Source organism: Adiantum capillus-veneris, chromosome 17, assembly GCF_014529385.1.
Source record: "Adiantum capillus-veneris isolate H3 chromosome 17, ASM1452938v2, whole genome shotgun sequence".
Taxonomy (NCBI): domain Eukaryota; kingdom Viridiplantae; phylum Streptophyta; class Polypodiopsida; order Polypodiales; family Pteridaceae; genus Adiantum; species Adiantum capillus-veneris.
The window spans coordinates 144293203-144307370 of record NC_140947.1 but is presented as its reverse complement, the minus strand read 5'-3'; the positions used below and the strand labels follow the sequence as shown (position 1 = coordinate 144307370).

The following is a 14168-nucleotide window of genomic DNA, read 5'->3' as shown; positions in this document are numbered from 1 at the left end:
TTGAGTGGGAGTTATGGCGGAGGAAGGGAAGCTCAAGATTGAGAAGTTCAACGGCAAAAACTACCAACATTGGAAGATGCAGATTGAAGACTATCTCTATCAGAAGGACCTCTATTTGCCACTAGGCGGTCTTGCAAAGAAGCCCGCAACGATGGCAGATGAAGCATGGATTGTCTTTGATCGAAAGGCACTGGGAACAATCCGGTTAAGCTTGGTGTCAACGGTGGCCTTCAATGTTTCGGAGATGAAGACCACGGAGGACTTGATGAAGTCACTTGACGACTTCTACGAGAAACCATCGGCATCCAATAAGGTATTTCTTATGAAGCGCTTGTTCAATCTAAAGATGGCAGAGAATGGTTCAGTTGCAGAACACCTAAATGACTTTAACACAAACATAAGTCAACTTCGATCGGTGAAAATCAATTTCGATGACGAAGTGCGAGCTCTCCTTATACTATCATCTCTACCGGATAGTTGGGACAGCCTTGTGATGGCTGTAAGTAATTCTATTTCTGGCACAAATACTCTTAAGTTTGATGATGTTGTGGTGTTCTCCTAAGCGAGGAAAAACGAAGGAGAAGCAACGGAGAATCATCAAGTGCTGCATTGTCAGTGGAAACAAGAGGAAGGCCTAAGGAGAGGTTCAAAAACCAAAAGGGTCGTGATCACTCAAGACGAAGCAAGTCACGCACAAAGTCAGTTCTTGAATGTTGGAACTGCGGCAAGAAGGGCCAAGTCAAGAAGGATTGCTTGTCCAAGAAGAAGAAGGAGACAGAGTCTCAAGACAACAAGCCAACATCGGAGGCCAATGTGGCAGGTAAAGTAGAGCAAGATGCTCTAATTCTCTCATTAGACAATGTGTCTAATTCCTGAATAGTAGATTCCAAGGCTTCATTCCATGCGACACCACACAAGCAACATTTCCAAGATTACACCAAAGGTAATTTTGGGTATGTATACATGGGAGATGATGAAGCTTGTGAGATTGTCGGCAAGGTACAGTTTCTGTCAAAACTGCTAACGGAAATGAATGGAAGCTTAAAGATGTTAGGCATGTTCCTTCTCTTCGAAAAAATTTGATCTGTACAGGACAATTGGACGATGAAGGTCACAACATTTCATTCGGAAACAAACGGTGGAAGATCTCAAAGGGATCTTTGGTGGTTGCCAAGGGAGAAAAGGTCGGTACACTTTACTTGTGTACTATGAGCACACAACCTTCAGCTTGTGCAGCAACTACAGAAGTTGACAGTGCGGTGTGGCACTACCGGCTTGGGCATATGAGTGCCAAAGGAATGCAAATCCTTCAAACAAAGAAGCTTCTACCAGGTTTTGAAAGAAGTGGACTTAGAGTTCTGTGAAGACTGTGTTTATGGTAAACAAAAGAGGGTAAAATTTCAAAAATCAGGAAATGAAAGAAAAATTAAAAAACTTGAGTTGGTTCATTCTGATGTTTGGGGTCCTGCAAGTACACCATCACTTGGTGGCTCATTGTGCTATGTAACATTCATAGACGATGCGACTAGAAAAACATGGGTTTATGTCATGAAGAATAAATCCGATGTATTTTCCATATTTTAAAGATGAAAATCCTTTGTGGAGAATGAAATAGGTACCAAGGTTAAATGCTTCAGATCCGACAATGGAGGCGAATATTGCAGCCAAGCTTTTGAAAGCTTTTGTGCTAGCAATGCCATTCGGAGGCAAAGGAAAACCCCAAGGACACCTCAACAAAATGGAATTTCAGAAAGGATAAACAGGACAATCATGGAGCGAGCACGAAGTATGCGGCTACATGCAGGCCTACCGCTTGAGCTTTGGGCGGAAGCTGTAAGTACGTCTGTGTACTTAATCAATCGATCACCATCAACGGCATTGGATGGGGGAGTTCCAGAAGAGGCATGGACAGGTAAACCGGTGAATTATGCATTTCTCAAAGTGTTTGGGTGTGAGGCTTTCATGCACATTGATAGAAGCCTAAGATCAAAGCTAGATGCAAAGTCCAAAAAGTGTTTCTTCATTGGCTATAGAGAAGGTGACTTTGGGTATCGCCTATGGAATCCTGAAGATGGTAAAATCTTAAGGAGTAGGGATGTAATTTTTAACGAACAAAATATGTACAAAGATTACTTGGAAAGAAAAGAAACTGGTGATGCGTACATGGAGCTTGAGGACGGTGAAGACTCAAGGACTGCAAACGGTGACAATGTACAACAACGTCAACCAAATGAGGAGCCTCAACCTATTCCCCGAAGATCTACAAGAGCAAGTAGACCTCTAGAAAGGTTTGTTCCTTCCTTCAACCATCTCTTGATCTCAGATTCTGGAGAGCCAGAATCATATGAAGAAGCTATGCAACATGAATCCAAAGAAGAATGCACGAAGAGCATGCAAGTGGAGATGGACTCACTACATCGCAACCAAACATGGGAGTTGGTTGAGTATCCTAAAGGTAAGCGGTCACTTCAAAACAAATGGGTGTACAAGGTGAAGGAAGAAGAAGGTGGAAAGAAAAGGTACAAGTCTAGGCTTGTGGTAAAAGGTTTTTCTCAAAAGAAAGGTATTGACTTCAATGAAATATTTTCTCCTGTTTTGTAAAAATGAACTCAATTAGGCTTGTCTTAAGCCTTGTGGCTGCTCATGATCTAAATCTCGAGCAAATGGAAGTAAATACGGCATTCCCTCACGGTGACTTAGAGGAGGAAATCTACATGCTTCAACCAAAGGGGTATGAAGTAAAAGATAAGGAGAAAATGGTTTGCAGATTAAAGAAGAGCTTGTATGGTTTAAAGCAAGCATCAAGACAATGGTACTTGAAGTTTGATCGATGGATGTTCGATCATGGATTCACAAGATGCAACTCAGATCACTGCGTCTACACGAAGAATTTGGGAGATGGAAAATTCATCATCCTAATGTTGTATGTTGATGACATGTTGATTGCAAGTGCTAACATGCAGGACATCAAATCTAAATCTTTTTCAATGAAAGATTTAGGTGTTGCAAAGAGGATACTTGGTATGAAAATATCAAGGGACAGGACGAAGAAGACAATAAAGCTATCTCAAGAAGATTACGTCAAGAAGGTACTAGAAAGGTTTGCAATGCAAAATGCAAAACCAGTTTCTACACCTTTGGCTGGTCATTTTAAACTAACGAAGGATATGTGTCTAAATACACAAGAGGAGATAGCCTATATGTCTAAAGTTGCATATGCTGCAGTGGTAGGTTCTCTAATGTATGCTATGGTCTGGACAAGGCTAGACATTGCAGATGCAGTGGGAGTTGTGAGTAGGTTCATGGACAACCTAGGTAAAGAGCACTGGCAAGCTGTGAAGTGGATACTTAGGTATCTAAAAGGGACAACAACAAATGCTTTGTATTTTGGAGGAACTGATATTTTTCTAGAAGGGTATGCTGATGCAGATATGGCAGGTGACAAAGATACTCGAAGGAGCACTACTAGCTATGTGTTCACAGTTGGAGACACAGCAGTAAGCTGGGCTTCAAAGCTGCAGAAAGTGGTTTCACTTTCTACCATGGAAGCAGAGTATGTAGCAATGACGGAGGCAAGCAAAGAAATTCTGTGGCTTTACAGATTCTTAGAAGAGCTTGGATTAAAACAAGACAATTGTGTCTTGTACAGTGATAGCCAAAGCGCTATCCATCTTGTGAAGAACTCAGCCTTTCATTCAAGGACAAAGCACATTGAGGTGAGATATCACTTCATACGCACTCTTTTGGAAGAGGGACAGCTAAAGCTAGGAAAGGTGCATACAAGTGAAAATCCTACAGACATGTTTACAATGGTGGTCAACAAGGAGAAGTTGAGCTTTTGCTCATCCTCAATCGGCATTCAAGGATAAGAAGCCAGGATGGAAAGCAGTCACAGGTTTGGTTTTGAAATCAGTCTCCAAGTGGGAGATTGTTAAGTATGGAGCCTGATTTACCTTGTAATCTTCTGTGGTAAAAGCGCACATTTGTAAGGCCCCCATTATGAGGAGAAGCCATCGTGCGTGAAGGAAAATCACTCGCCGGAAACCAAAATTTTCACGGCCAAAAATCAGGGGCAACTTAAGGGGCCTCGGGGGCAGAAGCCCCCGATACTTTTTTTATTCCCTCGCCGGAATATTATGGGCGGACGGCGGCCGGAAAGTGGTCAGAAAACAACCGTCGGTTGGCCGTTGGCCGGTAGTCAGTGGCCGGTGGTCGGAAGTCAATGGCCGGTGGTCGGTGGCCGAATTCAAAAGGGGACTTGTCTTCTCAAGGGCAGTCACACATGGGCGGATTGAAGGGTCCGATTTGGACTTATTCACACAAGGGTGGCTACACATGGTTGCCTCTCATAAGAGAGGGCAGCCCTTTTGGCCTATAAAAGGAGGCCATTTCTACACACATTTCATAGTGTGAAGTTGATGCAACAAGGTGAGTGTGAGGTGGTGAGAGTGAAGCAAGGTGGGAGCTCCATTAAGGGTATAATCCCTTTGTAAACTACTTCTTGTTTTGAAGTACTAAAGCCATTGAGTGGCTGCTTTCCCGTGGACGTAGCCCACATTGGGTGAACCACGTATATCGTGTGTACTCTCTCACTCTCTCTCTCTCTCTCTCTCTCTCTCTCTCTCTCTCTCTCTCTCTCTCTACTCTATAATCTCGTGTATGTAAATTTGTCTCTCTCCATTAAGTAATCTACTCAATTATCTATTTAGCTACGTCTTATTTCCTAACACAATGAAGCACTAACACTATAAAGAATCCAATCACAACCATCTCAATTTGCAAGATCCATCTTAACCTCCAATGTCCCTAGAGAGTCCTCTAAGGGTAGAATCTCCAAATGAACAAAGGCTGGTGACTCTAACTATTACTGTAGTAGTTAGAGCATCTCCAATTTGTTTTCAACATTGCCACCAATAATGGTCTATTTTTCCATAATAATTGCAATGTTGATAAGCCTTCAAGGCATCCTTTTGAACATTGATTTAAAAAAATTCTTTTCCTCTTACCCTTTTGCTTGTTTTTGTTTTTGTTGTTGGAAGAACCAACCAAGCTTGAGGGGGTCCCTACAATAAAAAAATTCCTATCACGTGGGCTCAACAATAGGGATTAGTTTATTCTTTGTTTTGCCACATTTTCACATAGAGAAGGGTGTTTAAAAAAATGATCTTGATTATTTTTTACAGATTGAATTGGAAAAGGGTCCCTTTTATTGGTGAAAAATTCACAGCTAAGGGGCTTTATAAATCGTCCTTGAATGCACACAATATATAGGTTTTACATCTGGTGAAACCCTCCACACCCCCCCCTTCCCTTCCCCCAAGCAGCCAAGGCTTTAGAGCTTGGCTTCTTTACTGTATGGAATTGTCCTCTTGGTCCAATACCATTGGAACGATCTCATCCCAAGAAATAGTATTCAACCTATCACTTGTAATAAGTGTTTAGCATCAAAGGTTCTCAAGTGCACCTCCAAAGCTACACACTTCATTGGAGAGACTCAATCATATGAAGATGAAAGTTGGTCCCAAATTTTCTTCACATTATTCATTAATCGGATGTGACCGATGATAGATAGTGTACTATTGAGGATGATAAGTTCCCCCACAGGGTCCCTTGGCTTTTGAAAGCTTCCAAGATTTTAAGTGTCAAGGATTGCCATCATTGTGAGGTTTCCGACCCATCACCATATGCTCTTGGCAACTGTAGGGTACCTCACAGGTCTCTAGGCCCTAATCGTTAGAAAAAAAATAGTCAAGATAGTATCAATTCCAATGGACAAACTCTTGTCACGAAGTAATTTGAGTCTGAGCATTCCTAGATATCATCTTTCAAAAGAGAGAAAATCAAATGCCTTTTTGTCCATAGCTTTCAGAGGCAAGCTCTTGGTGCAATGAGGTTCTAATTTTTCTTTTTCTAAAAGAATAGGGAGAGAAGAATTTTTTTGACTAATCAAGACCACCCATCCATTGACATGGCAACCAAAGCCACTCCCCACTTTCCACGCCCACAGTCACACTTTAATCTTGTTTCCTAATTACAACCACATGGTTGTTCATAACACAAGGACAATCTTTCTTAGGAAAAACTCGACATACAATACTACTTCATAATTATTCGAATACTGCATAATCATAGAAACTTCTTCCAAAATATGTTCACTCCACCCGTTATCATTGGCTGTCCATACAACCAATAAGTGCTACACCTCCTAGAGTAACCCTCCAGGTGAGTCACATTATATTCCATAGAAATGAACTAAGCTTCCTCATAGAAATGGGTTAGCATTGCACATATAAAATGTAGAGTTGTGCGTAGAAACTCAAGCTACCTCCCTGTGATCAAAGGAGAGTTCAGACTACATCAATATTGGAATAAAATGAAGTAAGGTTGAGAGATTCCTTCCTAAACAAACACTCTTTCCTACTCCATACAATATATCATCAAACAATTCCTTCTTAATAAATTCAAACTTAAGAAAACAACAGGTTCCAACAATGACGTAGTTTCGAATTGGAAGTGCCCCAATATTTTTAGGGTAGGTTTTTCTTCCTAGTTAGTTGTGATGCAATGAACATTAAATAATTTAAAAGTTTTTCTACCTTCTCATGAGTGATGGCATTGCTTTCGTGAGATGATTGGCACTTCTTCATTCATAGAGGCCTTCCCTTTGAATTTTCCATCACATAAGGTGCCTAGGAGTTATTGGTCTCACAAGGCTCTGGAGTTGCTTCACCAATGAATTGCCACAGCATCAGAATTTCCTTGTCTTTAGTGGGTGTGCAATATATGAGAGAAGGGGTATTTATATAGATTCTAGCGAGCTGGGGCCTTACTTAAGCTGGCCCCTTACTTTCCAAGGTAGCCCCTAGCTTCATAGGGCGCCCTCTCTTGCTATTCTCACATGTAGAGGTGTCCTAACCTCACTTTCTTGTCAAGAAAGGTCAAAAGTACTCATTCCCTTAGCCTTCCATGCCAACTTTGGGTGCTACACCTCATGTAACCCCATGTTTAGAGTCATTCTTTCCAGACCAGATGGGTCCATGGCTATGGATCATCCTATGGTCATCCATACACATGCACATACATGCCCATGCACATGGACATGCATACACATACATACCTTAGAATTACGAATTAAATCTATTAGCATTAGAATAGGGAGCAATTAACTAGGGTGACCTTAGCTTATCAGAATTCAATCTTGAAAATTTCTTTTTAAAGACGAGCTTAAGGATGATGAGCTTAAGCGTCAGATGCACACACCTGCTATATTTAGCAATTTTTGAAACAGAGAGCTAAATTTATGGAAATTCAGGGTGTGGTAGATTTAGATGAGCCAATCGCGTCTAGATAGGTGCCAGCAGCTCAAAACTTATTATTTTTGGATAAAAGTGACAAAAATATTAAATTTTGATTTTTGAAAATCCTACAGTAATACATACATCAATAGCTCATCAGGGGTGGAAAATTTGCTAAAAGTAAACTTTCTATTATATAACCAAAATGGTCTACTAATTTTATTTGCATGGAGACCCCCTCTTCTAGGGTGGTGGGAGACTTAAATCCTCCCCAACATGAGAAATTTGAGATGTCCTCCTCTCAATAATAAGGCCCCTAATAGACACGTCTGCTCGGACGTGTGGGGTGATGCTGTGGCAAAAGATAATTTGCTACAGTGTGTCCCTTGCTCTGCAAATTGTTACTGTGGACGTCCATGTGTGAATGGGTCAAACTCTTATAAAAGGTCCATTTGACCTAAAAATCCTCATTCTTTGAGGTGTAAGTTAGAAAAGTTCTCTTGCTCCATCTCTGTCTCCTTCTCCTTCGTGTGCTCACGTGTGTATGTGCGTGTGTGTATGCTAGAGAGAGAGAGAGAGAGAGAGAGAGAGAGGAGAGAGAGAGAGAGAGAGAAGGTGTGTGTAATCAAGCATTGCGGCGGCATCGATGACGGCTCCTTCTTCTTCGTAGCACAGGATCCTTCACGACGAAAGCATTGAGCGGTGAGTGACACACCATTGTTTCCTTGAGCTTGCTAGGACTCTCTAGTTGTGTGCTTGCAGCTTTTCGAAGCTTGCACACAGTGCACAAGCAAGTTCCCAGCCTCCGACACGTGCGGCAAAGCACACACAAAGTCAACTATCCAAGGAGGCTAAGTGCACAAAAGAATAGACATCGCATATACTCATTTTTACCTCCACAACGTTCCAAGAAACATAAGATTTATTGGCGACAAAAAATGTCTAGACCAACCAGAACACACCAAGGAAGTAATCACTCAAGGAAAGGGAGAGTGTCATCAAATGCAAGAGAGTTTTGAAGCTCTTTACTTGAAGAACACCAACCCAAAGACCAGCATGCACATGGTTATATCAAAAAAAGACATAAGCTAAAAAGGGAGAAGTGTTTAGAGATGCCGACTACGGATACCCTTTTTTGCCAATTTTTCGCTAAAGTCCTCATTTTTAATCTTATTCTAATTCTATAGATTGTAACTATATATGAAGCTCACTTACTTTTGATGTAATGTAAATTACCCATGAGACTTAGGCTTAAGGCCAATTTTAAGAAGTCGTGAATATAATGGTCAAAATGTAAGTGAGAAACTTAGCTTTAGAAAAAATCAGTGTACGTGTGAAATAGAGAAGTGAGCAGAGTTCATGTGTAATCGACATATTTTACAATTCGGTAATCCAAATCAAGTGTCTTTAAGTGCATTGTTGAAGGTTCGCATTTACATTGTGCAAGCCTTAATTTATTGTTTTGGTTATATTTTCAAGGTTAAATACTAATCTTTTAATAAAAGCTGCTCTTAAACCAATAGAGCCGATGTTAGATCAATTTTGTTCATGTTTTGTTGATCTGCAAATGGATGAATTGTGACTTCTCTCTCTCAAAAATGGGATTACGGAGTCGAGATAGGTTCTATTACCCTTTGCCTATAGTTTCTTACAGATTCATAGCATTTCAAGCTCTTTTACTTGAGAAAAACCATCAAGTAATTAGTTGACGTGAAGATTGTAATTGTTAATTGTTTATTTTTGGTAACTCTTGTGCATCTTTCTAGTAAGTTCACTCCATTGTGATTGACAACCCATTATGTCTCCGTGCTCATGAAAATTGTTCCTCTGAGTATTGACATATTGTGTATGTTAATGCAAAATAGCTATGCTATAGACGTCCTTCTCGACGATCCACTGCCGATGTGTCTTAAGATTCGATGGCAAGGGTTACCGCAACTCTAATGTAAGGAGGAACACATTTGTCAAGTTGCATGCACATAGAGATGCCAAAAATGGATCTAAAATGCTGAACCACTATGGGTAACCTGAACATTCCCCCCCCCCCCAACCCCCCAAACAAACAAAAAAAACCAAAAAAAAGGTCATGTTTGTCATCGACACGCTCACTGTATTCGCATTGACACCCACCCTAAAATTTGGCAAGAACCCCTTTCCTATGATTTGGACACAAATTGGCAAGTCATTTGCATAACAAGGCCTATTGAGGACGACATCCTCCTTATGCAAGGTACCTTCATTGCTATTCTCTCTTCAGTCTATTGAAATTATGGATGTTTTATGCTCTTGATTCTCACTCCAGTACACATATAAAACAAATTAACTAAGTGTGACACGAGCCCTAACATTTCACCCTTGCAAGGCAAAGAGAGCCACCCTGAAAACAAAGAGCAATGATTAAAAAGAAGATTAAAAAATTGCATCTTCAAGTTCATATCTAGAACAAAAGAAACCAAACCTGAGAAAATGCCATTTGCACCTCGGCCAAAAGTGAAACTATCGCCCCTAAGTTGCCCAAAAGCACCACAAATAGAAAGACACCCACTTGAGCACATCAAACTTTGAATCAAAGGTAAGGATTTAGGGACCAGCAAAACAAATCTAACCAAACACTGCTAGCAGCTTCGCCAAGATCGCTTTAGAAATTCAATGGACACTAGGCAGATGGCTAGCAGTAGAAAAATATTGGAGAAGGTTTGCTTACATTAATCAATGCTACACCCCCAGCAAGTGTATGATAAAAGCAACAGGGAAAGATCTTCAACCCAGCCCCCCCCCCCCCCCCCCACCCCGCCCCCCCCCAAAGAACCTTGAATAGAAATAGAGAGCGTCTTCAAGCAATGAAAACCAACCATTGAGTATCTCTGGACTCCCTACCCAACAAGATGCTGTAAAACAGATAAGCCAAGTGGTTTCATACAACGGGGTCAGAGTTTCCTTCCAATTTACAAAAAGTGCATCTAGAGCTCCTCATAAAGCTTGCCAAATGACTAGAAGAAGACTGTGGACTTCATAACAGTAAAAATCCTCTCTACCAGAAAAAGATTGCACACACCGTTGAAGAAGCTGTGTTAAGAACATGCAATAATAATACAATATCACATGCATGCCAACCATTGTCCTCAGGAAACTCCAGTTAGGGGCCTATTGGATCAGAAACTCCATTTCCAAAGTCCCCCATTCTTGTTTCCTTTGTGCCATTTCTTCAGAAAGTTCCAAAGGTTGCTTACAAAATATAACTGTAAAAAGCCATTTCTAAACCGTTCCATTGAAAAGGGCTTGAGCCATCTCTGTCTTAGATGGCCTTGCCGGTCTCGTTTCCGTTTCCCGTTCCATGGGACTATGATGCTAACCTGATAGTGTCAGTTTTGGCTGTATACGCTACCAAACCTTTACATATAAATCGGCAAATATGTGACGTTACCAAGGTTCAGAAAAAGTTTGAGCACGTCACATAAAATCACACTTTTACAAGCAATAACAGTTTTCAGCATTGCAAAACTTGAGGGACAGAGATGCATCACTACAAGCACACGCAACCATGAACACTCTGTACAAGGATTTTTCTTACATGACAGCTGCACATCACTTGAAAAGTATGTAAGACAATCTGCGTGCCTTAAAAGAGGTACATTTGATTTCAAGCACATGAAAGTAGGAAAGTCATAAAGCAAGAATTGAATAACAGAGAATGCCAGAAGTATTTGGTTACCAAATGCTCACATGCAGCACTTGCCCAAAATTGTGGCGTGCAGGATCCAAATTACTTTTTGTTGTATTAAATTGGGCCTCCATATCAACTAAAGTCTAGATAAAGAAGCATGGTGATTCCTTGTTACAACCCATTAAGTCGAGGTAAAACTTGTGCTGTTGACAAGAGCTTCTTCAACCAAGTAAGCATTTGCTTCTTGAAGCAGTAAAAAACTTGTACAGCTACAAGACAGTCAGTCCGACTTATACATGATGTTTATGCGGAAGATATTTTAGACAGAACAGGAACTTACATCAGTTTCTATAGGTAATGATTATAATGAGCAGTAAGGCGGACCTGAAGCTTTTCATTTGTCCACCTGCAAGCAGAATCTGAAAAGACTTTTGTTTATCTCGCACATTGTCAAAAAAGAGGAGCATGAAACAAACTTGGTAGGCCATGCTACAACACAAGAATGCAAGTAAAAAGTTCAGATTTGTAAACTTTTTATCCAACCAGGACAGATGTAAAAAGCCTGACATCAGGGAAGGTCAAAGCCTACATTCAGATCATTGGGGTCCTTGATACGACTAAACTATACAGTAGCCTTTTGAGTTGAAAGCTCACATGATTAGTCTGCTTTTACCAACAAGCACTTTCCAAGCTGTTGAATGGCAAAAAACAGTTTTCTGCGAGAGCCAACCGCAGTGATCCCCATCTCTTTCAAATCGTCAAAAGTTAGCAACGGCAACACTTCTATGTCAACCTCATGAGCCTCAAACTGTTGTGCATATTTACCTAAACCAAGATTCTGCAACCAGCCCCTTACTCCATGCAGAAGGGGAGGATGGCGTTTGGCAAAGTGTAGTTCAGCATTATTACTGGGAGGTTCCCTGCTTTCCTGCTTTTCACTAAACTTCACTTTATTGGCAAAGGGTACCCTATTTGCTTCTTCCGATTTTGGAGAATCTACAACATAAGCTTGAGCCTTATTTGCTGCTTCAGTCCAAACACCAGTACTTACTCCCCCTTCTTTATTTCTATCTATAAATTCTTTGTTTAGTTTTGACAAGCTTTCTTCGGCAACCTGTTGTGAAGCAGGCACGTGTTCATCTCTCTCGGCTAGACCATGGTCATGTCTGGATGATCCATTTTCATAAGCCCTTCTAAACTGGGATTCCTGCTCACCTCGCAATGGAGACATGTCACCATTACTTGAAGGTTTGCTTTCAAGCGAGTTGCTCAAATCTTTTGCGTCGTTGAAATAATCAGATGTCTCAAGATCACAGTCCCTAAAACCTTCAGGTGTACGGGCCTCATTTTCTTCCTCAGAATGCACGTCGATGCCATCCTTTATGTGAGGCTCCCTCTGAGCAGTAACCGATGGGCCTGAAGAAGTAAACTGTTTGACAGAAATGGCAGCCTTAGGCCCTCCACGTCTCCGGTTTCCATTTCTGCCTTTCTTGCTGACAGGTTTGAGAAAGTGGGACGGTGCGATCACCTCAGTGACATCACAAAGAGCTGGCTGTGCCTCCTGCTGCCAGCATTCGACAGGTGCACTACGGCAGGGAGATTCAAGCTCACTGTGCCTGACAGTCTGCCTCTCAAGGTCACCATCATCATGACTTGAATCGCACCCATGGGTGTTTCCATTATTTACATTAACCAAGGACCGAACTTTGAGCACTTTGCTTGTGTTTTCTAGCGCCTCATCTGGATCCAACTTGGGCGTCCTCTTGCCAGGACAAGCATCTACAGAAGAAGCAAAGAAAACTATTTTCTTTCTTTTCTTCTCTGCTAAAACTGCTGCAGGACGATCACCAATGTCTTCAAGGCGAACACTAGGGCGCCTCTGCCTTTTTGGGCCAAGATGATTTCCGGGAGCCTCAGATGAACTTGCAACAGCTGGCTTTTCAGCTATAAACTCTTGATTCGCTTCCTTCCAGACCTTCTGAGCAGCTTTGTTCCACATTACAAAATTTTACAGGCAGAACAGACCTCCTCAATGAAAGGATGAGTCTAACATGGCCAAAGAACCCATGGGTTCTGAGATCAACTAGCAAAGCCTATGCAGGCAGATCACCATTATTGAAATTAAAAAAACTTATGTAAAGGCTGCGGCATACGAAGGAATTTTCGAGCAGAGATAGGCACGGCTTGAGTTCACGGAAAACAGAAAGATCGGTGGCTTACCACAGTCATCTGCTGCACAGGCAGGTCCTTGCATGAGTCAAAACAGTGTTTTTGTGTAGAGTAGGGCAAAATGGCGCTGACCTCGCAGAGTTTCTGTGTGTCACGTTTGAATGAACTGGAGAAGTTACTTCGCAGAAATTCGGAGCGACTCTAGGTGCTATCTATGTAAAGCACGTGTTGTGTAATCTATTGATTGAAAAAACAAAAGAAGGTGTAGGGAATGGAATGAGACCATTCACTCCAATACTGAGATATTGCGACGCACCGGCACAGGCCGGAAGCCATTGACGGGAGAAGGAATGGTCACTCACGGACCAGTCCCGGCCTTCACAATCAAGGGGAGTGCGGCCAACTGAATTTATCGACCGCAGAGAGTGCCAGCAATGGGCTCAGCAAAACAGATTTTGCGCGCTGAGTTGGCAGCAACTCCAGCTGCTGACTTGGTGCATGTTGCTTGGAGTTTGTTGCATTTCTTTCCCAGCATTGGCGTGGTTGGCATCCCTCACCTGTAGGTTGGATTATGCACAAGTAAGTTCACGAGATAGACGACCCTGATCGGTTGCCCTGCGACCTCCGATTGTGAAGAGGAAGTGAACATTGTGTTTGTCTATGGATGCCTCCTATGCATGGGTGTATATGTTTCTCTCCATGTCTATGCACAAGTGTGTGTATGTGCATGTCTGTGCATGTGCAATGTGTTAACTAGTCTATATCTAGTGTTTTATACGAGCTAGTTTGTCCCATGTTTAGTGTTTATTGTTGTTAATTCTATGTAAACATTGTGTACATGTAAAATTACAATGCACCTGATAGATTTTGGTATTACCAATCAAAATTGAATCTCACGTGCAAACCTTGCCATGATGTGTCATAATTTCCAAATGAAAACTGTAACGTTTTAAACAAGGTGAAGAATCACGGCGGCCTACAAAAGGACAAATGAATAGGGAGTGGCAATGTTAAGGGCGGTCACAAAGTAGCATAATGTA

The 14168-nt window shown here is 41.6% G+C and overlaps 1 protein-coding gene across 1 annotated transcript; it reads right to left on the bottom strand.

Moving 5' to 3' along the window:
- Nucleotides 1-11037: 11037 nt before the first annotated feature.
- On the bottom strand, nucleotides 11038-13353 carry LOC147438247 (uncharacterized). Its single transcript, XM_086487541.1, has one exon. The coding sequence runs from the start codon at nucleotides 12956-12958 to the stop codon at nucleotides 11618-11620; it is 1341 nt and encodes a 446-aa protein (XP_086343667.1). The 5' UTR covers nucleotides 12959-13353; the 3' UTR covers nucleotides 11038-11617.
- Between the last annotated feature and the right edge of the window lie 815 nt (nucleotides 13354-14168).

Excerpts from the sequence above, each read along its gene's own strand:
- LOC147438247 (XM_086487541.1), bottom strand. The coding sequence starts at position 12,958 with ATGTGGAACAAAGCTGCTCAGAAGGTCTGGAAGGAAGCGAATCAAGAG.